The sequence below is a fragment of the Alnus glutinosa genome, chromosome 13 (assembly GCF_958979055.1).
Source record: "Alnus glutinosa chromosome 13, dhAlnGlut1.1, whole genome shotgun sequence".
Lineage (NCBI taxonomy): Eukaryota > Viridiplantae > Streptophyta > Magnoliopsida > Fagales > Betulaceae > Alnus > Alnus glutinosa.
The window spans coordinates 2183932-2210657 of NC_084898.1; the positions used below are offsets into that span (position 1 = coordinate 2183932).

The window sequence follows — 26726 nt, forward strand, 5'->3', positions numbered from 1 at the left end:
AGATCCCTAGTGATTTTTCCATAGGAGGTAATTAAGCCAAACTCCAAAAGTATAGTACCACCATGAATTAATTATATGTGATGCCCAAGAACAATAGAGAGAGTGGTCCTAATTAAGGTTTCAGATAGTCAGAGATTCAAGATAAGTTCAAAGCTAGAAAAAATTAATTCCAACAGTCGATCGGTGCAAACATGGTTAAATGCATGATTCATTTGTGATCTTGGAACTAAGCCTTATATGTATCAAGAGAAAATTAAGCAACTAGCGACTAGCGTATGGGGAAAGCATAATGAGATTGAGAGCTAGCTAGTGTAGAAACCTTATGACCAATAATACCATTCAAGAATGAGTAATGCTATTCTTTATATTTATTTATCATACTTATATTTAGGGTACGGTTGGCAAGTTTTGACATGATCTTTAAATCCGACACAAAATTAAAGGATTAGGGTTGAAGAGTTTAACCTGTTTAATTAAATGGGCCGAGTTAATAATGCATGTTGACTTATATAATTTTATATCCATGCTTCGACATGACCTGAACTCGACATGCGAATAGGAACTGTCACATCTACTAACCTACTTATATTATACCGGATGACGTAATATGTTTTAAGTAGTTTTTCATGCGATAAAATAAGAGTGATGAGTAGCATTTCTATTTCTAAAATAGTCAGCTAGGTTTATGATTAGCTGTGAAAGACATAATTGAACATTTTAAGGGACTTAGGACAATTAATGCGAAGTTAAGAAAGCATAAAATAGTAATTTTCTTCTCTGAGGATATATAGATATGCAAGGAGAGAACGTGTAGTGCTGGAAGAAACGAGAGAGAGAGAGAGAGAGAGAGAGGTGGGGACCCATCCACCGCCCATAAGCACGCAGCCTTACCGAAACCAAACCCATCTCTGATCTATTTTGTCAATCTAACCCTAACCCAACACTATCCCCTAGAAGAAGAGAACCCCCCCCCAACCTATCCTTTCCTCTTCACTCCTCTCCCAAACTCTCAACAACACCACCAAGATAGAGATCACTATAACCATTACAAAAGCTTCCCTAAAAGATGGTAAGTTCAGCTCAGAATTAAATTCGGTGGATGACACCAAAAATCCACTCATTCTCTCCTTTCTCTTCAAGGGTACCGCTGCTGATTAGTTCATTAAACTAGATAAAGCAACAAGAAAGCAAGAAAAGGGAGACACCCAGAAGTCTTGTTATTATTTATTCCCCTTGTTGCTCCCACTTTCTTCCTTTTTCTTTTTCAAATTACACAAGCTTTACTCCTTTGTCTTTCCATTAATTTCTTGGTCTAATTGTACTTGGCTTCTGTCTGTGTAAGAAAGTTGAGGGTTTTGAGGTCAAACAAGTAATGGATGGGCATGGCCATTCTCTTCCCCCTCCTTTCCACACAAGAGATCTCCATCTACACCACCACCAACAGCAGCAGCAGCAGCAATTTCACCACCAACAGCAGAATTCAGAAGATGAGCAAAGCGGCAGCAGCGGCCTCAACCGGCCTCAGAAACGCGATCGTGACGAAAACAACAGCAGCAGCAACAACGAAGGCAACGAACTTGTCATGGGCTCTGGTGGGGATGGAGAGATCACAAGAAGACCCCGCGGAAGACCCGCCGGATCCAAGAACAAGCCTAAGCCGCCGATCATCATCACTCGCGACAGCGCCAACGCTTTACGCACCCATGTGATGGAAATTGGTGATGGGTGTGATATTGTTGAGAGCGTTGCTACCTTTGCTAGAAGACGCCAGAGAGGTGTCTGCATAATGAGTGGAACAGGCACGGTGACTAATGTGACTCTCCGGCAGCCGGCCACACCCGGTGCAATCGTGACTCTACACGGCCGATTCGAGATCTTATCTCTCGCAGGATCGTTCTTGCCACCACCAGCACCGCCAGCCGCTACGGGCTTGACAATATACTTAGCAGGAGGACAAGGCCAGGTGGTCGGGGGTAGCGTCGTCGGGACGCTAATTGCAGCCGGCCCGGTCGTGATCATGGCAGCCTCGTTTAGCAACGCCGCATACGAAAGGCTTCCACTAGAAGACGAGGAGACTCCACTGCCAATGCAACCGGGTACAATTGGGTCCCCGGGTGCGGTCAGTCAGCAGCAACAGCAGCAGCAACAACTCTTGGGAGATGCAAATGGGCCTCTTTTCCATCCCATGGCTCCTAATCTTCTCAACTCTATTCAATTGCCAGCTGAGGCATACTGGAATACTGGTCGCCCTCCATTCTGACCACAATAGCACCAGGTTTCTCATCACTTTCACATCGAGCATAGCTAGGAAAGTTTGGTTGTTAAGCATTTGCAGGTCTTTTCTGCTCCTTCTTGCTAGTTTTTTTTTTTTTTTTGGTTTCGCGTTTGATTATTAGGTGATGTGTTTACACGTTGATTGACGGGCTGTGTAAATTCATGGATTATTGGAGTGAGTTTGATGGTATTCAAATAACTGTTAAACCAATTCTCTAGGAGAGTATTATTTTATGCAGCATTTAGCAAGAAAGATAAAAACGTATTATAAGACAATTATATTTGCGTTGTTTGAATCAATATTATGATTGTTGTTTGTGCGAAGATGGTGATAAGGGAAGTTAGGGTGCATTAAAGCGACGGTTTCAATGGGGGTGGCATTGTCAATATTCTGTTTACGAGATCAAGGAAATGAGGTATGGGCTTTCTTTCTTTCTAGAGACATGAAAATATTTGGGGTGATGGTTTACACGTGCGCTGCTCTGATCAAGCTCCTTTTCGAGGCAAATAACACCACCAACACTCCCATTAAAAGGTAACAACAACAACCATCTCTCTCTCGTGGAAAGTTTTCAAGTGTAGACTTCTCGGGAAAAGAATTCCTTTGAGAGAAGGTTCAAGCCATAGCCAGCCAATTAAACGTAACCCAGTACTTCAGATTTCTCTTAAACACATTGCTTTAATTGCTTCCAAAAGCTTGGTCGTTCAGCCTTACAAACTTCTCCATTATTCTTCTTTGAAGACCTCTCAAGTCTCTCTAACTTTTTCTTATCTCAACTGATTTTATAATCAGAAGTCCGGTTCTTGAACTCTAAAGTCTCGTTCAACTATAAAAGTTGGAAATTTTCTCAGTTGTTGCTTTGATTTCGTTGCCAACCTCTTCTTTGTTGTTAGCTTGGTTGGTATCTCTCACTGCAGTATTTCACAGGCCTGTAGAGCTCTTGTTATCTAGCTGAATCTCAAAATTTGATTTTTTTTTTGGGTTAAATACATATTTGCCCCATGTGTTTTACAACCTTTATTTTTTGCTCCCTCAGTTTCACTTTTTATCAAATTTGGTACCTATGGTATATGAAAAAACGGAAATGGTATATTCGTCTGATTTCCCGTCCAAAACTAACGTCTACCCACGGCATTTTCTGTCATGTTGTTGTCTGGATGTTGTTGGAAACGATGTGTAAAGATTTGGGTTCTGGACTTCAAATTTTTAGGTACCCAATGACGTTGGTGGACGTTAGTTTTGGACGAGAAATCAGACGGAGGTACCATTTCCGTCTTTTCATATACCACAGGTACCAAATTTGATAAAAAGTGAAACTAAGGGGGCAAAAAAAAAAGGTCGTAAAGCACAGAGAACAAATATGTATTTAACCCTTTTTTTTTTTTTGTCTTGTTTTATATTGTTTTACTTCGTTGGAATCTTAAATGGGAGAATTAAGGAAGAGTAATCTAAATACTAAACTCTCTTGTAGCACTATTCATCGTCCTTTAATTTTTATTTTTAATTTTTATTAATTAAAACTGATAAAAAATAAAATGAGGGGTACAAACATATTAGTCCAACAGGATAAAAATTTAGTTTGTAGCATTATTCGGGAAAGAAAATATTGCCCATTTACTTTTGAATAAGCCACTTTTTGAGCTTTTAGCGCATTATTACATTACTTTAATTTGGTTTGGAAACTTAAAATAAGCTCGGGAACAAGAAATCTATTCTTGTTCCAAGCTAGTAGTAATCATCTTGGTTTTGAACTACCTTTAGCAAGTTTAATTTTATGAAAGTGCAAGCGTGGGATTAGGATCTTCTCTATTTCAAATGTAATAGATACTATTCATTTTTATGGTCAGGATTTAAAGTTGATGCATATAATAGTGTGCGTACATGATTTTACATTATTTAAATTTTTAAGAGACGTGTCAACTTTGACTTTATATATACCGTTAAATGCACAGACGTTACCTTTCATTTGAAATGGATACCATCCATTTCATTAAATGAAATGCGGAGGACACTTTTACCATAAAAAATATCAAAGTACTATTACTACTTTTATTATAACTTCTTAAGAGCATTCATATCCGACTTAGCAAATTTTCTTTTAATTTTAGTTAAAAAAAAAAATCACATTTTTCTATTTTAGGGCATTTACATCTAGCTCAGCAAATATTTAGCTAAAAAAAACCTTTATCTATTTTAGTTATCCAATTTTCCAAAACACCTACATCCGGTTAAATATTTTAGTTATTCACTTTTACTATTCATTTTAAATATTATTTCTTTATCTATTTTCACTATTTTCAAAGAGGAGATAGAATCAAATTAAATATTATATTAGTTCTATTTTTTTTTTAATATAAATTTGACGATGGTTTTTAGAGCTAGTCAAATCCTTAGCCAAAGACGCTAGTTGGATGTGAAGCTTTTTTTTGTATTTTTTTGTCATACGGCTAACCAAAACAGCCTATTACCTACCCACTTTTTCAAATCACTTACAAATATGCTTTATTTTTAACCATCAAACTTTCACTATTTCATTTAAATATTATTACTTTTTAAGAACTCACCTATATTTTAAAGTCAGGTGTATTTCTTATCATGAACCAAAAAGTTAACATTTGGTGAGCACCGTAGCAACTCACCAATTTTGGGGCTAAAGGAGCTAGCTAGCCAAATAAAGTTACATTTTCACTCAAATTTGCATTCCGAATAGTCAAAATAATCTTTAGCAGAGACGAAGTCAGAAATTTTTATAGGCAGGAGCTAATAGCCGAAAAAAAAATTTTGGTAGGGGCCAAGTAAGCTAAATTTTTATTTTTACGTTATATATATATATATTTTTTTTAGATTTGTTTTTTCCCACCTTTAATTTTTTTTTTTTTTTTAGTAAATTTTCTTTGGCCAGCAATGTGTGAATGCAACTCATATGGTAATTCATATTTTATAAAAATGAGTGCCATATATAGATCGTCATATTTCAGTGTCTAAATACGGTAACCACACGGGCTGCCACGTAAACTATTATGTTAATTTGTAAATGTGGTAAATGTTATGTGAACTTTGGCACTCATCTTTATGTTAATTTATAAGAAATTTGTAATAAATATTATAATATCCCCTAGGGGCACTCATCTTTTTAACACAAATATGACTTTTGACTTTGATTATTTCGTTAATCAACTGTGAAATAGACAAATTAATATGATCGATCGGATAGAGTAGAGAGACTTTTCGATCTCTATTAATTTTCTGATAGGGACATATATTTTAACTTTTAATACTAAGTGTCTTACAAATTGATATTGATATGGCAGTTTACGTGACCCTAATCACGTCAATTACTAAACAATTAAATTTGATTGTGTTCGATATGATAGTGTACGTCATGTGAACAGTTTGTAAGTTTATTTGACACTTATCATGTCAGCTATTAAATAATTAAATTTAGAATAATGTTACTATTCACACTCTTATCACAGGAGTGACTTTTTAAGAGATCGACTAACATGAAAAATTACTTAAAATTAATATGTTACGTTAACGGGTATGAAATGAATAATAAATAAATATAAAAAGTAGCATTATTTAAATTGGATTATGACCGAATATATCAATATCAATTTTTGACCAGTTCTTAAAACAGCTAGATAGTTAGTTGAGCAAAAATTGGAGCCATTCTAGGTAATTGTCAAAGATTACTGTTCTTGAGGTTGATTCTAGGTTGGCGTCTCTGCCTCCGCAACACTATCACTCAATCACAAATAAGTAGTGGTCAATGCCGTCCATATAAAAGAAAAGCTTGTGATTGTCATCCCCCTAGTCTTTACTACTACTTCTCATAGATTAAAAAGTTTACCAAAATGGAGAAATTCTCTCCCCTCCCCCTCCCTAAATCTGTAGATATCAAAGATAAACATGTCATGACTCTATACCCTACCAACAAGTTTAACATTGACCTCCACCATAATCAATATCAAGGCTTGACGTGCCGTGAATCCTCTTAAAAGAGAATATAGGTAGCGTGTAGTTGTCGTCAGCTCGTGCCATAAAGTATTGAATTAAGCCACGCAACAAGTGCAACCCTTGTATTTAGTTGTCACCATTGAGTTTAGAACTTTAAATAAACCGTGGGTGATAAGGTGAAAATCATTTATGTCATCGTGCCCCTTACGTCTTTGAGTGACCCATGATTCTCTTTAGAAATAGTTTTTTTTTTTTGGTGTACAACTTTATTTTAGGCAAGATTAAACTTCATTAAAACAGGAACTAATTATAAGAGGGGGGAGGGTGCCCCAACATCAAAGCCTCAAACAAATAAATACACCCCTATGTAGTCCGGTCCAAACCTTGTCTAGCTAGGATCGTGATGGCACCCTTTCAAACTCAGCCTCATGCCGATCAAGGGGCCTAGCAGTGCTTGATAAAAACTAAAACAAGTAACTGAAAATGGGCAATAAAATGAGCCGATCCATTATTTCTTGGACTGTACGCCAAGAAAAAGGCTGCCATGAATGACGATTTTTTATGCAGGTTATGAGAAAGCTTGCTTGGAATGAAACCTGCAACAACAACAAGAGAACTTGAAGGATATGCAGCAGGAGATGGTAGGGACGCGCTGGTGAAAGGGAGTAAGGGAGGGTGGAGGGGAGGTTGGGGAACGCGAGGGAAGGGCACGTACGTTGGAAGTGGTGGTTGAAGGTGAATGACAGACGGATTTGGGAAACTGATATCTATGTTTGAAAACCCCAGATATGTCATTGATGGGTGGGGCATGGGGCTCACTCTTTAAGGAAAAGGGTGGGTGGAGCTAATCCTGAAGGTCAAGAATAAGAATCTTTCTCCTCCCTAGCGGGAAGGAAAAGGTAGTTCTTTTGGTGGTATTCCCCTTGTCTTTTGTCAAAAATGGTACTCATGGACTGCCCCGAACATATATGATTGGCGTGGCCTTTGCCCCCACCATAACCGTGGAATTTTCCCAAAAAATAATTAGAAAAGCTCCTGTTCAGATTGAGTTCATAGTCTCCCCATGAGAACTTAAACAGGAGTTACAGCATCAATCTCAAAACATTCCTAATATATTGGAAAGAATAGAAAGCACACTTTGCTTACTTTAGACCATTAAAAAATGTCAAATCTGAGCACAGAATTTATGTACGAGCATCTCATAGATATCAGAATCAGTGAAAGAATGGAAGACAGAATTTGGGTATTAAAAAGATCAGCATAACCCAAACAAATCAATCTGTGCTACATTAATGACAATGTCAATCTGAACATTTTTCCCATTTTTCCCAATTATTCCATATACAAATCAATTTACATGCTGATTAGAAGCTAACATGGGATGGTGGTCATGCCTGGGTGAAAACGTTAAATTAGATCTTCAAAAAAAAAAAAAACGTTAAATTAGATTACATGACTAAGTTGAGTAACAAATTAGAGTTCGTATGTCATCAACTTCATATAAGGACTAATCATAACAAAACTTTGGCCAATACAGCTTGACAGCATCAAACTCAAAGCATCCTGCTTGTTTTATCTTGAGGAAAGATAACTCCTTCCAGTTGGGATCGATATATGCATTTTACAATACTGTGCACACCTTCAGTTGCTGCAATTGTTTCACAAGTGTATCAATAATCCATCCTCAGACGCCTCATTTCCGCTTGGAAAGTAGGACTGGCCGTTAGTGTTCGATGTGCAAGAGTCCTTATGTCTTCCCGAGAACAGTCTCGGGAGATGCGAACCAGCTCCCACAATGCGCCTCCACTGATCATGTCTTTTGCATTTGCTTCTGAAATGTAGTAATCCAAGCCTTCTCAGGAGAAATTCAACGGGAACTCAACTTGTTCAAGGACAAGAAAAGGCAAACATACCATGTTGTGCTAGATGACAGAGTGCAAGCTCAATATGACGCCTGATTGGTGAGGCTTCATTGTTAGCATTCTGTACAATCCATGGAAGTGCACCGTCCTCAATCAGAAGAGACCTTCCAGTCTTAGTTCCTATAACATTAAAGAACTAGTTAAACTCAAAAAACAGGATGATTTAACCACATAGTTCATGAAAATAACGGTACAATTTGAGACTTCATGCACCGGTAATTTCCTCAAAAAGTTGGAAGAAAACTTGGGAACTAATTCTTAGAGCATTCCTAGTAGCCTCACCAAATTTTACTCACCAAAATAACTAAAAATCACTTTTTTCTATTCTGGTGAGCCACTTTATTAAAATTCCCCACTAGCCTCACCATTTTAACTAGTCAATATTCATTATTCCATTTAAATAATAATTTTTTCATATTTATTTATTTTTTCTCTATATAATCTTTTTACAAAAAATCATTAATATCCATGAAATAAGGACATTATCGTATGGGAGATGGGAGAAGAAAATGAGAGAAAAAAGGAAAAAAGTGTGCTAATCATGTGAGAGAGAAAGGTGAAACAAAATTTGGTGAGTGGGTTGTTGAGTGAAAATGCCTCATCTAATTTGGTTAGTAATTTTAGTTATCAAATTTTTTTAGTTAAAATGGTGAGGCTGCTGGGAATGGTTTTTCAGGATTTTCATCAAATTGACTCACCAAAATAGCTAAAAAACTATTTTGGTGAGGCTACTAAGAATGCTCTTAAGAATAAAGATCATAGTTCTTGTGTATCACATGACATGTAGAGCAACAACAAGAACATGAGGAAGGCCTCTTTACAAGCTTTTCACCTTGCGTAGATGCTCTTGACTCGCATTTGGCAAAATTTGCTATTCCACGAGCAACTTGTGCAAGAACATCAGGATGTCTGCATCTGACCATTCCTAGCAATGCTTTGATACCACCTTCACCCCTTAGTTTCATCTGTAACTTATCTGGATGATGCAATATCATACTTAGTGACAGCAAGCTGGCAATGTAATGGACTAGCTGAAATGAACTTTTTATTGGGTAATTGGACTATTATCACTTCCCAAAGGAACAAGAGCACTTGTTTACATTCCACACTCAAACCGATTATGACCCTCAGAGAGAGATGGGTCCAACATGAAATACCCAATTTACATTTTCGTTCTTTTGTTTTCTGAAACTAACAAGCACTTTATTAGACTAGATACCAAAGGATAATCCCATCATATGGGTGGTGCACTAGAGAAGAACCTCAGAGGAATCCCAAGATCAGATGAACTTCATATTTGGTAATTGTTTTCATTTAGACTTGCTGCAGAACTAGACTACTTTAAATTATTATGACCTCAATAGTAACAGAACTAGACAAAGTTGCCCAACAACATTAATCGATAAATTTTAATGATCAGGAAAAACTAATTTTCTAAATATGTTGCCTGTCCTTGACGACAAAATTTAAGCAAAATACACCAATTTTATCGTCATAACAATGACAAAAAATAGGAAACAAACCAAGTACTTGTAAGTGTGTCTAAAGTTGTTGCAGGAAGAAGCAGTGTATCTTCTCTATCACTGCAGATTTTCGAATAAAGTTGTCTATTCATCTGAGCTTGATAGCAAAAAGATGTGGAGCTGATCCATAGTATCCATAAACTTCCAGTACCTTTTAAATAGACTATTTGTTCCATTTTCTAGCACAGACCATTAAACTTAATACATTATAAATATTTGAACTCATGCAATCCCCTTCATACTTTGTAACACAAACAACTAACAAATTCCGCCCAAATAAACATTGGAAGAGGTCAGACAGCTTACCATTGCCACAAAGATTTGCAATGGCTCCAGCAACCATCCGAAGGGTTTGAGGATCCTCAGCATTGGCTGCTGTCATTGACAACAAACCAATGCCGCTTTGAGCCATGATAAGCTCCTGGTTGGTTTCTGATAGGAGACAAAAGGTTATGAGGAAAATCATAGCCAAGACTAGTAATATTATCAGTTAAGACTCACATATATTTTACAAATCACATTGTCATGGGCTTGAAAAGTTTACCATTCATTGCAAGGTTGGCGATTGCACCTGCTGCAACTCTATGTATGGTCTCATCTTCAGAACTCCTAAGAAGCATCAACAAGGAAGTAAGACCACCAGCTTCAACAATCTTACCCTGATTCGTTTCTGCACATTGGAGGGAATTAGGGAAAGTTGTATCAGTGCTGATAGAAGTAAAATAATAGCAAATATGAAGTGTTACTAAAGTGATAACCATATTTACAGAAAGAAAGCTTGGTTTAATATGGAACTATATCCTTAACAACTTAGACATATATCATAATCAGAAAGAACAAAGTTCTACTTCAAACAATATCATAAACAAAGTCAAACATGAATCAACAAAAAGCCATCTTTGCCAAAACTTTTGCCTTGAAAATATGTCACCAAGGAAAATCCACCCTTAAACCTCCTCGTAACACCCAGTTGTAACCAAGCTCTCATCCATTTTTCAAAAGTTATTTTGATTGAGCTTGGCTCAGGACCTACATAAAGGTTTGACATGGCTGGCTAGCATGACCTCAAACTGGAGCTCAAGCCAAACCTCAGTCAAGATCAATAGAATTTACAGTTAATATATCTTTTTATAGCTCAAAACTTAGCTCAACCTTAACTTGAGAGCTACATAAAATGCCTGCATAGGGACTTTCTTTTTTTCCCATGTGCCAATGACTTGAACAGTGTGTAGACGTGGCAGTCAACATGCCTGACATTTTAAGCAGTAGCACCATTCTGTAGAACTAAAATCAATAAAAAATATATATATATATATATATATAAAAAAAAAAACCTCATTGCAGATCAGCTCTTAATCCAAAAGATCATGGATTGAGAGCAGATTCATCTCCCTATCCCTCGGATAATGTCACCTCGCTCCAGAAGAACCAAACTAAAGCAGCTTAGAAGCACCAGACAGTTTGACATCAATTCCCTAATTTGGGTCTTTGTTAAAAGGTATGGCTGTATTCACAGCAAACCCTATCTCAATCGACTCTATAATACATAATGTGTCAGAAATTCAGTTTTCATGCAACCAACGAGCTGTCTTCCTATTTCACTAGAACTAAAAATGCTAAAACCTTCCAAAAGTAAACCCATTAGATCACCACGTCATGCAAGAACTGGAGCAAAGAGGATAACAAAAAATTGAACATTTGGAAAATAAATAACACCACGGTGCAAGCATATTTTGATAGGGCAATGTAGAATGAGTTGATGATATGATAGATAATAGTACAAGGAAATATAAACACCTTCAGCAGCCAGATTTGCAACGACTTTCACAGCGTGAATTCGCACATCAGCATCTTCTGCTTCAAGCAATGACAAGATCTTCTGCAATCCCACTATGAGAATATTGAACTCTTTATTAGGAATAAACACCAAGATCGTAGACAGATGAACAATAAATCATTAGCATCAAATAAAAATAGATGTCAGTACACTGACTGCTACCTTGTTCAAAGAGTTTGGCTACTGAGGCCTTTTCCCCATTCGTTGACTCTTGCTGTTGAAGTTTAACTTGAGAGACGAGAGAATCTAAGCCACCAGGAACTTCAGACCCACCCCTATCAAGTCTTATTCTTGTCTACAAAAATATATTTAGTTTAGTGTTCAAATTTCAAATACTAATTTAGTAGACACATATGTGTACGATGAACATATTTTGATGCTTAAAAAGATGACATAAGCAACATCATTTGGGGCCTTCTCATTTGTTGAGAGCAATTCCCAAAAGTTACAAGGTCTCAACATAAGGTAAATAAGTCCCAAAAGTTAAATCATAATGTTTTACAATTGTAAATGCCTGGCAATGGCAAAATGTTGATGCCTCACTTCCCTTTAAAATTTCCTTTATAGGCATCCTAATTTTCTGCTGAGAAATGACAGCACAAACTCAAGGCATGGCTTGTTCTTGGCCATGCTTGCACAACCAAGGATGTGACCACATGGAAGGCTCAAGGTGTCAGCCTATCATGATATCATGCATTAGAAAAATGGCTGCCATGTTGGCATGAATGCATGGTTCAATCAATTGTAACTTGAATAGTCTTTTTAGAGTGATAGTGCATAAGTAGCACTTTCCTGGAGTCGTTACAAAAGGAATATGTGGACATATTTTAATGGGAGGATGTTAATGGCAGATCATCCAATCAGAAAGTCATAAAAACACAAACTAAGCCACAGCCTTATAAATTCCAAATACAGAATACCTCATCAGCTTCAAAACTCAATTGCAACAATTGACCATGTAGTATTGCTATTTCTCCTTCAAGTTTTTCTTTCTGTCGTGCCTCGTTTTCCAGCATATTGCGAAGCTTTAAGATATCTGAATTGCCTGATGCCTAGCGTATCAAAAGTATCAGCCTATGTAAGTCAAAGATAGCAAAGATTGGGGAAAGAAGGAGGGGGGAGGATGGAGGATAGACCAAGTTGGAACAATAAATGCTTAAAGAGACACAAAACATACCTCTGACCTTTTACATTGAGCTAGTTGATTTTTCAGACTATTAACTTCCTCTTCGGCAGCCTTCCTTAAAAGACTCTCTTTTTGAAGAACTTTTTTCAGCTCAGTAACTTCCTCGACAGTAGAGACCTTGGAACTCTGTGAACCACATTGAGAATGATGAAACATGCTAAAAGATGGTTTGACATGTGAGCCATTAATGAAGAGAGAGAGAGAGAAGACCAAAAATATCAAACCATGTCTTTCACAGTAACAGAATTGAACGCTCACAGTTTGAAGACCCAATGGCAGCGGATAGATAAATGGGTCTAATTAAACTGTTAAAGAGCATTAAAATCTGAGTCGGCTTCCGTTTTAATTTTGTCGGTTAAAAGAAAAGCAACCATGATAAGACATACAAAGGAGTACACAATGATAGATATTATGTAAGTTTTTGAAACATTGGATGCTAATGATTTCCTTCTCTTGTTCATTACATAAAATGCATAAAAGTGATTTTTGTTCTTACCATTGCAATGGATGATACAGCTGAGAATGGCATCTCCAGAGCCATCTCCGCACATCAGATGTAAAAAAAGAGGCACTCCACCACATAGGCTACAACTTTATTAATATTTTCAAGACACTCATGTTTCCGGACCACAGCTACAACTTTATCAATATTTTCAGGAAACTCATGTTCCCGGACCACATTTAGTAAGTCCCTCTTACCTCTAACAAGTGCTCCCTTCAATCATGCCCAAAATCCAACCATATCCAACTTTCTCCATAAGCTCCTCACACACTAAAAGCTTCCATAGCTAATAATAGGAAACTTTGGAGCTGAGATTTATATTATAATATGATGCTAAACTTGACGGGACAACTGCACTCTAAGGCAGTATACCAGGAATTAAGGACATAGTATAGATACCGTATATACCATATCAGTATTGTTCATAGGGATTTTGGTTGATTTAATTAACATTCAAATGGACAAAGCAAGCATCTTCAAGAATTTCAAGTGCTACTAAATTTTGAATATGTGTACTCAATTCTAATCAAGTTTCAGTTATTATTCAAATTTTTCAACTGCCTTTAAAACAAAATCATTTATCAGTATGGGAAAGGAGACTCGGGATGGATTGCAGCTGTTGAAAAGATGGAATGCAATAATAGCACAGTGCAGCCATAAGTTCTAGTAAATTCTCATATTTTTTCTAAGCATGGAAAGATGGTGTGTTTGGGTGTTGAATTTTTGAAATCAGAATTGAATTTTTATTTTGTTTGCAAATTTCGAGGTTTGACTTTTTAAAAAAAGTAGAATCAAAATCATATTTTGTTTCCAAAATTCATTGATGATGGAAAAGGATTAGGCTGACATTAAGCGTGAAGAGCAAGAAATAAAAGATAGTATGATGGGTTATATAGGACCTTTTTCGAACTCTCTGACAATGTATTGGGCATTCAACATCTGTAATTTTATTTTTTTTAATTTTTTTTTAAGTAATTCAATCTCATTAAAAGAAAAAAGAAAAAAGTAAAAGGGCAGAGGGACACAACCCTAGTACTCAAAAAGTGTACAAGAGAGATCCCTAATCAGGAGAAAAAAGATGAACACAAGTTCAACACCCGTAAATGATACGAGAATATGAAAATAGTATTAATACATATAGCATGCATATATCAACAGTATGTACAATGATAAATGACAAGATATATAGTTCAATAACAAGGTTACCTCTGTATTAGATGTCAAAGCAGAGCCATCATCCTTGAGTTTAACTGGAACTTTTTCATTGCCATGCTTTTGCTGATTCTTCACCAACTGCTCTTCAAGTTTCTTTATTGATTCCATATAGTCTTTCTGATATTTTAATCTTTCCTTCTACAAAAGGAAAAGGCACGCATGGATTTCAATATGCAATGAGATAAGCATGATATTTGTCAAATGAAGTTCAAGTGATAATTAAACAGACAGCAAAAGTATTCCACTTATGACAACTATTCTGATTAAGAGCTTTAGAAAATTGCTGGAAATCAATTATTTACCATTCTCCAAGGTACACGACCACGTCAATGTTAAACAGTTCTTAAGGAAGGTATAGAATACAATGCACATGTAGAATACGATTGAAACTAAATGTAAGTTTTAGAAGGCCATTTTGAGCATCATCACTTTTACCTAAAAAGCACCCAAAGACATCCATGGCAATGCTTGCAACTATTGCATCATACTTATGACACAAGCCAGAGGTACTACGGCAAAATATATTGTATTACAAGCAAATCTCATATAGACAAAAAATTAAAAAATTAAAAAAAAAAATAAAGGAACATCAACTCCAAATTATATCTAAGACAGCATGTATATTATTAGTGTTAAAGTCCATGGGTCCAACTCACTCTCAAAAGACGTCTTGAGAGAGGAGGGAACGTCATGGCTTATAAAGAGGCCAGGTGAATTTAACCAATGTGGAACACTTTAAGACGTCCTCTCACGTATGGCACTATTGTCAAAACAAGTGGACAGAACGGGGGGAAAAGCCCAACAATTGGAAGAAACTAGCTCTGATACCATGTTAAACTACCATTTGTCCTAAAAGCTTAAGCTGATAGGAAGAGGTAAATTTAATTACTTAATCCATACTTTAACAATTAGCACCATAAGATATAAGCCTATAAGAAAGATTCTCTCCCCACACAACAACCACACACGCTAGCGTGTGCCCATACATATGCATGTGCAAGTACATACAAGATTGAAGTTATATATAATGTAGATAAGCACTCACCTCTAATGCTTCTTCATAGTTTCTTTCAACCTCAGAAATCCGTGTTTGTGCTTCTATACTAATTCTTTCAATTTCATCCTCGAATGCTTTCTGCTGCCTCTCATGTTCTGCAATAAGTTTGTCTAATTGTATGTCTAGCCTTCTAGATAAACTTTTGTAATCAAACTCCTCCTTTAATTTCAACATATTCTCCACCTTCATAGCCTGTGAGATAACAAGTTATTAGCACCCTTCAAAAAGATAAAAAGGGATCAAGTCAACATACGTGCTATGTAGTGCAAAGGCCCCCTTGAAAAAATATTCATTGCTGCCATAAATCAAACATTTGAAATCCAAGCACACAAGAAGGATATCATGCAGAAAAATGCTAGGGGTCTGCTATAATGATGTTGAAAGAAAGTCGCAGAATTCCACCTATGAGAGGATAACTAGTCAGAGATACATTTTCAGAATGTGAGAAAACAAGGCAGTTACTTCAGAACCCACCCTCTGTCCAAACATTATAGTACTTGCTGTCTCTCCCCGATGCAGGGGGGATGGACCAATGGTAATAACCAGTGAAGTTCTCGCTGAGCCTGTTAAAATTTTAAATGTCAGGTAACATAATAAAAATATGTACTGCAAATGGTACTTCATAAAAGATTGATTAAAAAAAAACTGGACATTTGCATAATTCAAGGCAGTTCCAAAGATGGACTAATCTTCCACTTATAAGAAAAAGAGCTATTTGTTAACAATTAGCCACATCCCACTATATGATAAACTTGAGACAGTAAAAGAACTCAAACTTGAAAACATTCTCATTTAGTTGCTCAATTTGTATACGTCGTAAAGATGGAAAGGCATCCCAACATCATTTGTTCAAAAATTGAGTTCAAGCCAAAAAGCAAAAGAAAAAATGACTTCATATCCATGTGAATCATACCACCAAATGAATCCTTCAGCAATCTTGTAAGCTTTGAATCGCGAACAGGAACATGTGCGCTATTCTCTGCTAGCGCATTAATGCACTTCCCAAGTGCACTCAAGGAGAGATTGATAGATTTGGCTTCCTCTAGTGCATGTCCCTCACTTCCTGCCAAAGAAAAGAACAAAACAAATAACCTTCAATATGTGATAGTAGGTTAACACAGCAAGGTAAACTTAAAAATGACCAAAATTATCCCCCCCTCCAAAAATAAAAAATTATGAATCACTTCTGTTGTTCTCCATGCTCAACCATCCGTAAATATATATTGAAAACTCGCAATAGTTGCTGTTCCACCGTCTAAAGAAAGTTAAGGTGAAAATTCACAAGATTGCTTTATTGGCAACAAACCACTGGTGCAAACTCAGAATATTAATTCAAATTCAGCAGTTGGAACCTCTCCTGTGCTGATAGAGCTGAGCTTGTGCTGTCAGTTTGTTCCAAACCAATCATCACTACCAAGTGATTAATTTGAAATTCCATAATCTGATTTTGAAATTCCACAAGATTGCCGAAATTTATACTGAAAGTTATACTGTTTCAGAATCCGTCCATTTGGTTTACCCAAATGAAGAAAAAGGTAACTTCATCAATGGAAATCCTGACATAAGATGCTTCCCCTAGCAGGAGAAACCATTGAGGAGCTTTAAATGAATATAGCAATTGTTGACAGTGGGTCAGGGCAGCCTTGTTAACAAATCAAGAAATGAAACAAAGGCTTTTTTCCTCCATGCCTGGAGCAGAAGACTTATCAAAACAGGGGTGTGCCCATGCTATGCCCAACACATCACCTAATGCTTCAGCCAAACCTAGGACGGAAACAATCTATATTTCCCAAGCCAACTATCTCAGGTGCATGATTTGCTCTGCTATCTTTGTTGACTCGCTAGCCCTAAGCCATGCCCTACCAGCCTTCCAACTACTGATCTTATACACCCTACAGTCCACAAGCACAATAGTTTGTGTGATTGGAATAGGGATACTAGCCCATTCCTGTAGCTAACTTGCTATAGGGGAATCCTTTTCTTATCATGAACTTCCAACATTGCACCTGAGGACCTCCCTGATGTAAAAGCCCTCTATCTGTTCTCCTCCCTCAATCTATTCTTCTAGCCGATTGGTGGAAGCCAACTTGCAACAGGGATTGGAAGGACCAAATTGCCTTGTAAGATCTAAAGGCCTCCACTCTTAAGGGAATCCAATTTTTTTATCCAGAACTGCCTTCAATGCATCTTGAGAACTGTGGCATAAAACCCTGGGCCTGTTTGGTAAGTAGTTGTGTTGTGGAATAATTGTTTGAATAGTAGTAAGAAGTGATTGATGTGATATAAAATTTGAGAATGTTTTATAGAAAAGTGAAAAAGTTTTGTTTTGTAGTGGGTTTTTTTATTTGAATAGTAATAAAAAATGATTGATGCGATATAAAAAGTGTAAAAAAGTTCGAAAATTTTTTTTTTTTTTTTTTGGGAGAAGTGAAAAGAAATAGAGGGAGAGTTAGAGTGGTTTGCCAAACAACCCTCCTATAATTGTTCTCCCTCATCTTGTCACTATTACACAGCTTAACTTCCCCTCCAAAGCATGGTCTATCTCTTGCCCAAGCATTTGTCTATTACACCGGCATAACTAATGTTTGACCTGCCTAAATATTTCAAACTCTTACCATCTCAGCCTTAAGACATTTCTATTTTTGAGTGAACCCAAACAACACTATTGGGTACCATCAAAATCAATTTTCATAGTTTACAACAAAAAACAAATCAGAAATAACCATTGGGCAAATTTTTCTGATTTTATTAATATATGAGATGAAGTCTAGTTTGAACATTTCTTTTAGGAAAAATATTTGCCAATCAGCAATTCACACTCCGAGTCATAGTTTATTTGATTTCCAAGCATCCCCAGATTTCTCCTTCATCTGCTCCCATTGCTTTCCACTCCCTTCGTCTCAGAATAGAGGATCTGCTCTCCTTTTTGGATTATCCCATACAAAATACAGATTTTCAAAAATGAAAGTATTTATCAATTTCACTTCCTATATTGGGTAAGAAACCTAATGTTGATTGGTGGCATTAAATCCGGTTTCCCTTAGCTATTCCAAAGCAAGCGTTTATCCTCTGGTTGGCTGTTCAGAATCGCCTTACTGCGGGGGATCGTCTTCTGGTGTGGGGATTTCAAGGAGATATTAACTGTGTTTTTTGTAGGCATGGTGTTGAGAGTAGGGACCACCTGTTCTTCGAGTGTAGCTTCAGTTCTCGTATATGGAGTGCTTGTATGCAACGTTGTCCTTTTATTGTTACTCATACTGATTGGCAGAGTTTGTTGGATGATGGTTGTAAACACTGGAAGAAGAAGACTTTGGCTGGGATTCTATGTAGGCTTGTTTTCAGTTCTGCAGTGTATAACATTTGGCGTGCTAGGAATGAAATTAAGTTTCATGGGCACCCCAAATCTGAAGAACAGATTCTGAAGTTGATATTTTGGAAAGTTCAAAATAGAATTTCTGGCTCAAGCAAATTTAAGAAGACTAGGGAGAATATTAGCATTTGTCAACTCTGGAACTTAGCTTGTTCTGTGGTGTATTAGTTCCAGTTTTGTATGTTGTGTTGGTTCTGGTTTTGTTGCTTCTTTTGCTGTGTTGGTTTTTGTTGCTATTGTTGATATAGCTAGTTTGTTCACTTTTGGTGATTCGTAGTTGTTAATAATATTGCTTACTTATTTCATCAAAAAAAAAAATCACTTCCTATATTACCCATAAATTGGAACTGCATTTTTTCAAATTTGAACTCACTTTTTCTCAAATTTGAACTTAATTTTCTTGGCCTATCTAAGGACATTTAGGAAGAATGTTTGTTTCATAAAAATACGTGTTATTTGTAAACTTTCATCTCTTGTGAGACAAAAGGAGTATAGTTCTCCAAATCGCTGACCAAAACTCACCTCAAAAGCAGAAATTGAATTATATTGACTGGTTCATTACAGAGAAAGATTATTTGTGCCATGCAAGCCCAGTCATCGCAAGCAAATGCTTGATGTAAACTAGAGAGGAAAAAACTACCAAGTATAAAGATGCAGATTCATAGTTTACCAAAAATTTAAGAACAGTAGGGAAGCTATTCATGTGAAGAAAGAGTCAGAGCATAAAACAAACAACAACAGAAACATTACTGATTCATTAGGGGGAAAAAGCACTAATCAAGTCCTCTTGTTATGCTCACACACCTGACTTATCAATACGCTCTGAACCAGCAAGATCAACAACAACTAATTTGCCCTTCCGAACAATGGGAGGCTTTAACATTTTGTGGGAGTTGGCACCATTTTCACTTGAAAGAGCTGATTGTCTTCCCTTGACAGACCTTTTTACATGTACCTGTAGGATTAGAGGTATCCATCAATGCTCCATTAAGGTCAACATGAAGAATTTTCATATAACTGACTCTATGCTCCAAGCAATTTCAAGAGCAGAAGCATCACAAAACAAGATATATCCGTTAATTCACCATCAGTATAGCATGACTACGAGAAGATTCTGTATTCAATTTTGTGTTTGCAGCAAAGCGGTGAGCTTCCCCTAATCGCAGTAGTTCAAGAAAACTCTTTTGGTTCCTGATTTCCACTAGGCTAGCCCCAGGGAGTGAAACATCACCAGTTTTGGGGTCTTCAACGATAGAAATGTTATCGTTAGGAGGATCAAGAAGGTCCTGTATAGTCTCCATATAAAGCTGCATGCACGTGGAAGGGACCAAAATGTTAAACAGGAACTCGTAACAGTGTTGACAGAATGTTTAACATGTACTTCAGAACATGAGATAAATTAAAAATGATTACAAAGTCATATATGAATAAACTAGGCAATAAAGAATTAAAGGAATAACAACGATGATATTTGAAACAGCATATTAGGATGTTCTTTAAAGGCCAACAACCTGCAGATAAGAGACCAAGACAGAATCACTCTCCAAAGAAATATCTGCTAGAATATCCTCCATAGCACGAACCATTATTCCACGAGCAGCCGTGTCTTCCTCTCCAAGTCGTCCAAGAGTATATGTTTTACCAGTACCAGTCTGCCCATATGCCATGATGGTCCCATTGTAACCATCCAGAACACTCTACAAAATCAAATTACAAAAAGACAAGTCACTTGGAGGGAGTTCCACAAAAAAATAAGAAAACAAATTTATACAAATTAATGTAATATAAAGGATATAAGAATTATATATATGTTTCCTGCTATAAGGCATATGAAAGGTGAAAAAAAAAAAAGTATAGTTGATGACTTTCTGCGCTGGTCATATGAATAATTCAGATAAGTGAATGATAGTTTCAGATGTAAGGAACATCGAACATAACATGATGTAGGCACAAACCAAACAGGAAACTCAACTTGGACTAATACCTTCAGGAGCTTCTACTTTGACCGTCATACAATTTAAGTGAAAATGAAAGAGCTGTATTCACAATTTTATTCATAACCTGAAAACCTACATGATCTAAGAGCTTTTTCCTCATTTCTGACAATATTCTAGACTGTAGGCTTTTTTAAATTCAGAATATGCAAATATATTATAAAAAAATTTCTAACTGCATGTATAGTAAGATTCTTGATTTGATTCCATTTTGAATGTTGAACAGCAAAGTGATATGATTAATCCATGCACCAGCTATGTCTTCAGAAAGCAAAACTGAAATTCAAATGCATACAAGATTTATCAAAGAAACTATGGTCACGTGTATACACACCTCAACAACAGGCTTTGCCACAACTTCGTACACACGTTTTTGGGATGCAAATTCAGTGAGGACTTCGTCAAACTCGTAAGTGTCCGAATCCCAATTGTTTTTCCGAAGTTTCAACCTTTTAAGCTGAGAAGGAACACAAAAGTATGAATTACAGTATTAGGAACATATAATGAAACCGTCAAGAGCATAAGTGTCAATGTCAAGTGAAGGGTACCTCTGGCTGTAATTCTACACAATCAGCAAAATCAGCATCTGCCACAGATTCCTCTGCAATACGTGGTCGCAATCTCACAGCTACTCGAACTCTTCCAGGAACTATTCTCAAAATAGAAGCATAGAATGAACAATAAAAAAGCTCATCATCCAATGCAAGTTTAAAAAACAGCTTCTTTAAATAGGAAATATTACTAATCATCCCTTTTTAATTAACAAAAACGCAATGCTCCAGAACCTTATTGAAGAAAAGGTTGGTAAAATCACAACGGGCTAATATGATCATAAAAAATAAAAAATAAAAAGCATATAAACCAGTCGTAAATTTATTTTTTTTAACACCTAATAAGTTTAATGCCAAATCTTTAACGATTTTTTATGCCAACCCACCAAAAACTGATTAACAACTAAAGGACTTCCGTCCATAAGTGCTCATAAGGTTATCTATTTTCAGAAAAGTCATTACGATAAGAAATCAAATTTGTAGTACCGTTTGCTTGGTACTTAGAAAGTCCTTTTCTTCCTCTTTAGCGCTAATCCAATGCAATATCACTTTCAAAATCAATAGACATAAAACCCATAATGCCAGTACCACCAGAAAAACCTCTCTTTTCCTTTTACACAAAACACTCATGAAATCTTACTGATAAAAAAAAAATAAATAAATAAACACACACACCCACCCACCCATGAAATCATACCATAATTCACATTCCTTAAATGCGCAACCTATACAAACAAAAACAACCACCTATACCAATAAAAACAAGAAAATGGGTAGCCCAAGATCCCAATCACCAAGTTTAAGAATTTCAAACTCATGAACTCAGCAAAGACAGCAAACCCCACCACGAACTCACCTCCAGCATCGTCCTTGGCGGCTCCGGTGGCAGCGCTGAGCGAGCCGGTGCTGTTTCGGCGAGGCCCGGAAGACGATAAAGGCTTGGACTTTACAGAGGACTTGGGGTTTGAGTTCAAAGCGAGAGGCTTGTCGACCTTCAGAGAGCTCCTGTAAGTCCCATTTCTATAATTCCCACCACCAGAAGTGGCCATTCTCATCAACAACAACACCACCAACAACCAATAAAGCTTCAAACTTGGTCTCCCCACTTAAGCCATTGAAGCATAGCCTCTGCTTGCTAGCACAGAACAACACAAAAATGCACTGCAAAAATGCAAATTTTCTTGGGATTTTGAAGAATAGGAAGAAATATGAGAGAGAGAAAGAGAGAGAGAGAGAGAGAAGACACCCAACAAAACCCCAAGTGCTGAAATTGAAGTAAAACTCAATGAAAGTGGATAATCGTGTAGGATGTGACTCAGAGAAACCCGGGCTCAGCTTTGCTTTCTCAATTGAAGCGTAGAGAGACAGAGAGATCATCGTATTTGACCATTTCGGCTATTACTCAAAGGAGTGGGTCGATGAAAGTACTCCATAGCCCTTGAAGATTTGAAATTTCGTTTACTTTCAGTAGGGTAGAGTTCGGAAATTCGTGCCTATTTCCGGTTTACCGTTGTGGATAACGGGGTTCCGTGAGTGTGTCGCGAGGGGTGTAAACGTGGGTTCACGTTCGCGTTGATTGACCGAACTGCCCCTCGTACCTTCTCCACGATTTAACTATAACATTCAATTCCCAAGTCCCAACCTCCAACCGCCCACGTTTGTTGGGCTACCAGGAAGAGGAAGCTGCTCAACCAGGACTGTTCGGGAAAGTTGAGCTTGTGCAAACTGCAAAGGCTTCTTCATTTTCTTGTGTGAAACAGCAAGAGACATGTCGGGTGGATTCCCATGTGACATGCAATCCAACTAGAATTAGAATGTCTCATAAATAATCATACTCAAAAGTTTATTGTTTTTTAAAACTTGGTTTTTTTTTTTTTTTTAAGATATTTAAATTACTGTAAAAGAGTGTTGTTCTGTCGATTGAAACGTAGTTTGACCTTTATAATTGTATATTTTTAAAAATCAATATATCCCCTTGTCTGTTGCACTAAAACGTAAACTTTTTTCAAACGTACTTCCAAACAGAAGACTTCTTGCAATTTTGTTTAAATATGCGTGTTTAACCTGTAAAATCATATGCTAAATGTATTCCCATAAAGTTTAGTATGTTGATTGTGGACATGAAATCGTGTATACAAAGTGTCATACTTTAGGTATGATGATAAAACTTTACGCAACGTGCTATATATACTTTGATAAAACTTGTTTAGGATGGTAACCGATGTTGTGTGTATCAAGTGATTTTTTTTTTTTTTTTGTTTTAAGTAATTGACATGAGAAGTAACTTAAAACACGCTAAAACTGTCACTTAAAATCAACTAAAAATGCCACTTGAAACGAGCCTAAATGAAATGTGCGATATGCAATCAATTATTGTAAAATCAACTTATTTGCAACTTGCAAGACAAATAATGGAAGTAAAGTAACCAAGCTCATTTGCTGTGATTCAATGAGCACACTTGAAACAAATAAATCACGTGATTCAAATTATCCATTATATTCATTAATCAAGCAATTTATTTTAACCTAGTAACTTTGGTGTTTATTAGTTTCATTATTTTAGTTTTTCTTTTTTCTTTTTTCTTTTTGGGTAAAACTACAATTTGATGTACCAATTTTAATGTATATTTTTATTTGATCCTTGAATTTTTTTTTTATTTAGATCTTTAATATTCTAAACGTCCCAATCTATTTTAATGTGAACATTCTATTAGTATCTTTTCAATCTCCACCAACACAATGAGCAATTAGCCAAGTGTGTTACTACTTCCCAACCATAAACAACTAAATCTCTCATTTATGACAGAAAAGTGAGCTATTAAACCAGACATAATTTGATTAATAGACACTTAGAAAAATATAAGTCACATAACTTGTTGCATGTTATAGTCAAAATCCAGGACAAATAAAAGGTTCATATTTGAATAAACTATTCCTAAAAAAAAATAATAATAATAAACTACAAAATTTATTATTGAAATTTTAAAATAAAGAATTTAAAGACAAAATTAAAAATTAAAAAAAAAAAAAAAAAAAAAAAAAAACCACCCCAATTAGTTTACACTTTTTTTTGGGGGGGGGGGGGGGGGGGGGGGGGGGGGGGGGTTCCATTATTTGAAAGGACAAAGGTTATGAAGCTTCTTACTTCTTACTAATAAAGAAAGAAAGAAAAAAATTAAATAATAGATTATGCTTTAGGACAGCTATCAATTGATCTGTATCATCTTGTTGGCAATTAAGAGGAGGCTGGCCAGGAACCAGACAGTTGATTGAAATTTTAGGTGCGGGTTCATACTTTATATTAATGACTGATGTTTAATAATTAATTAGAATATTTAACTGAAATTGAAAATAAACTGTAGAGTTAAGATTCAAACTCAAAACATTTGATTGATACATGTTAAATTATCACTTATCTCAAAAGTTTAAGCAAATTAAAAAGGATAAATTTAAGAGTAATGTTATATCTCACAATTATCTAACTATACTGATATGACACTGCCAATCTACGGATTATCATTAATAAAAATAAAAATAAAAATAAAAAAACTGAATTAACATTGTCACGATAATGGTGGAATATTGGTGTGGTATATGGCATATTAGCGTTACTCTAAATTTAATCATTGGGAAAACTATATTTACACCATCTAATTACCACTCTATTTGCAATGTCCCCTTAAATATTTTAATTTTTGCAATGTCTCCCCAATCTACCATTGGAGTTGCCATGTCCCACTTTCACACCTAAAATGATAAAAATACCCTTAAATAAATAAAATAAAAATAAAAAACCACCAAAAGATTAGAGAGAAATTGAAAAAAGGAATACACTAAAGAAAGATCAATTAGAAATATGATGAAAGATAAAGGGTCCTTAATCATTGGATTAAGATTCTATTAAGACAAAGATGTTGGGCGAGTATGAGAGGGTAGAAGGGCAGCAATAGGATTTCAAAATTTAGAGACAGCCAGAGCCAGTGAAGAGTATAGAAAGGAAAAACTGATTGAAGAAGAAGATGGGCCCAGAAAAGAAATCAAAAAGATTTGCCAAGTACACGAGAGAGAGAGAGAGAGAGTGAGAGAAACAACTTTTGCTTAAAGAAGAACTTAAAGTGACTTAAAGGTGGATCCTTCGAATCTACTGTTGCTGACAAACAAATTTTCGAATTCAACAATGGAGCCAAAACAGCATTTAACCTCCACGAAGGTTTCAAATGAAGTCTTTTTCTTTTTGTTTAAGAAATCAAGATGGAAAAAGAAAGATCGATGCAAAGTGAAAGAAGAACAACACACAAGTTTTCCTTCAACTTAGGTCGGAAAAATTCCTCTAATTCAGTCTACTGAACTAACATACGTCAGAACACGTGATTTTCAAAAACCATTTTTTTAAAAAAAAAAAAACAAAAATTTGCACATGAGAATCATATTCTTTGTTAAAAAGAAGGGCACGATGCGTTAAAGTTTTCTTTCAAACTGCGATGAAAGAAATTCTTTCAATCCAGTCTATCAAGCTGACATCTGTCCTTAAAGCATGTAAGAATTAAAAAATTATGCGAGAATTATATATAGTAAGGACAAATATCAGCTCAATAGACTGATTGAAAGAATTTTCTCATAACAAAATTTAGTAGCTAACGTGGTAAGTATCACTTATACTGTCACATCAGTTTATACAGTACTTGTAGTAAAACCTGTAATACCCCTATCAACACTTGGGTAGATTTATATAGACCATATATAGAATGATAAATCCTTAGTTTTATGTATTTACCATTTCAAAATAGGCCTTATAATCTCTTCAAAAGCCCTTTGAAATCAAAGTGACACATTTACAAGGTGAAATGATTTAATATTCTTCCATTCAAATGCAATCATAGAAGTTGTGGGGGACTATAAAAAGGCAAATGGATCCCAGTAAGGAGTTCATTTGACAGTCATCTGACTCAATAAAGAAAAGAAAAAGGTGGTCCAATTCTGCAGAAGTCATGGGTGCATTCACAAATTGGAACAAAATTTTTTGATAGATATCTATACCTCAACATTCACCTATGATTCGTCGTTGCTTTGTTAATCACATGGTGGGTCATGGCAATATTGGTACCTTATATTGACATCCAATTTGTATAAAAATTATATTGCAGCCAAAGGAAGATAAGGGGCCTAAATCAACTGCAGAAGACAGTGATGTGGTTGGAGGCTCTGTCAAATTCTCACTCGATTTACCATCTTGGTGGTTAACAAGTCTATATATTGATCAGGCCAGGGCCCTCTTAATGATCAGTTTACTCAACATAAAGGAAATGCCTGACACCAAAAGACTCTTTTGAGAAT

The 26726-nt window shown here is 36.0% G+C and overlaps 2 protein-coding genes across 2 annotated transcripts; one reads left to right on the top strand and one right to left on the bottom strand.

Moving 5' to 3' along the window:
• Positions 1-818: 818 nt before the first annotated feature.
• Positions 819-2574, top strand: LOC133854592 (AT-hook motif nuclear-localized protein 24). Its single transcript, XM_062290831.1, has one exon. The coding sequence runs from the start codon at positions 1373-1375 to the stop codon at positions 2258-2260; it is 888 nt and encodes a 295-aa protein (XP_062146815.1). The 5' UTR covers positions 819-1372; the 3' UTR covers positions 2261-2574.
• Positions 2575-7496: 4922 nt separating this feature from the next.
• On the bottom strand, positions 7497-23160 carry LOC133854244 (kinesin-like protein KIN-UA). Its single transcript, XM_062290340.1, has 19 exons — positions 22249-23160; positions 21390-21490; positions 21176-21298; positions 20359-20544; positions 19933-20154; positions 19652-19802; positions 16391-16540; positions 15952-16040; positions 15466-15669; positions 14412-14558; positions 12695-12829; positions 12438-12569; positions 11680-11812; positions 11478-11570; positions 10225-10350; positions 9987-10112; positions 8990-9133; positions 8149-8277; positions 7497-8066 (listed from the first exon to the last, which is right to left on the bottom strand). The coding sequence occupies exons 1-19, from the start codon at positions 22445-22447 to the stop codon at positions 7906-7908; spliced, it is 2751 nt and encodes a 916-aa protein (XP_062146324.1). The 5' UTR covers positions 22448-23160; the 3' UTR covers positions 7497-7905.
• Between the last annotated feature and the right edge of the window lie 3566 nt (positions 23161-26726).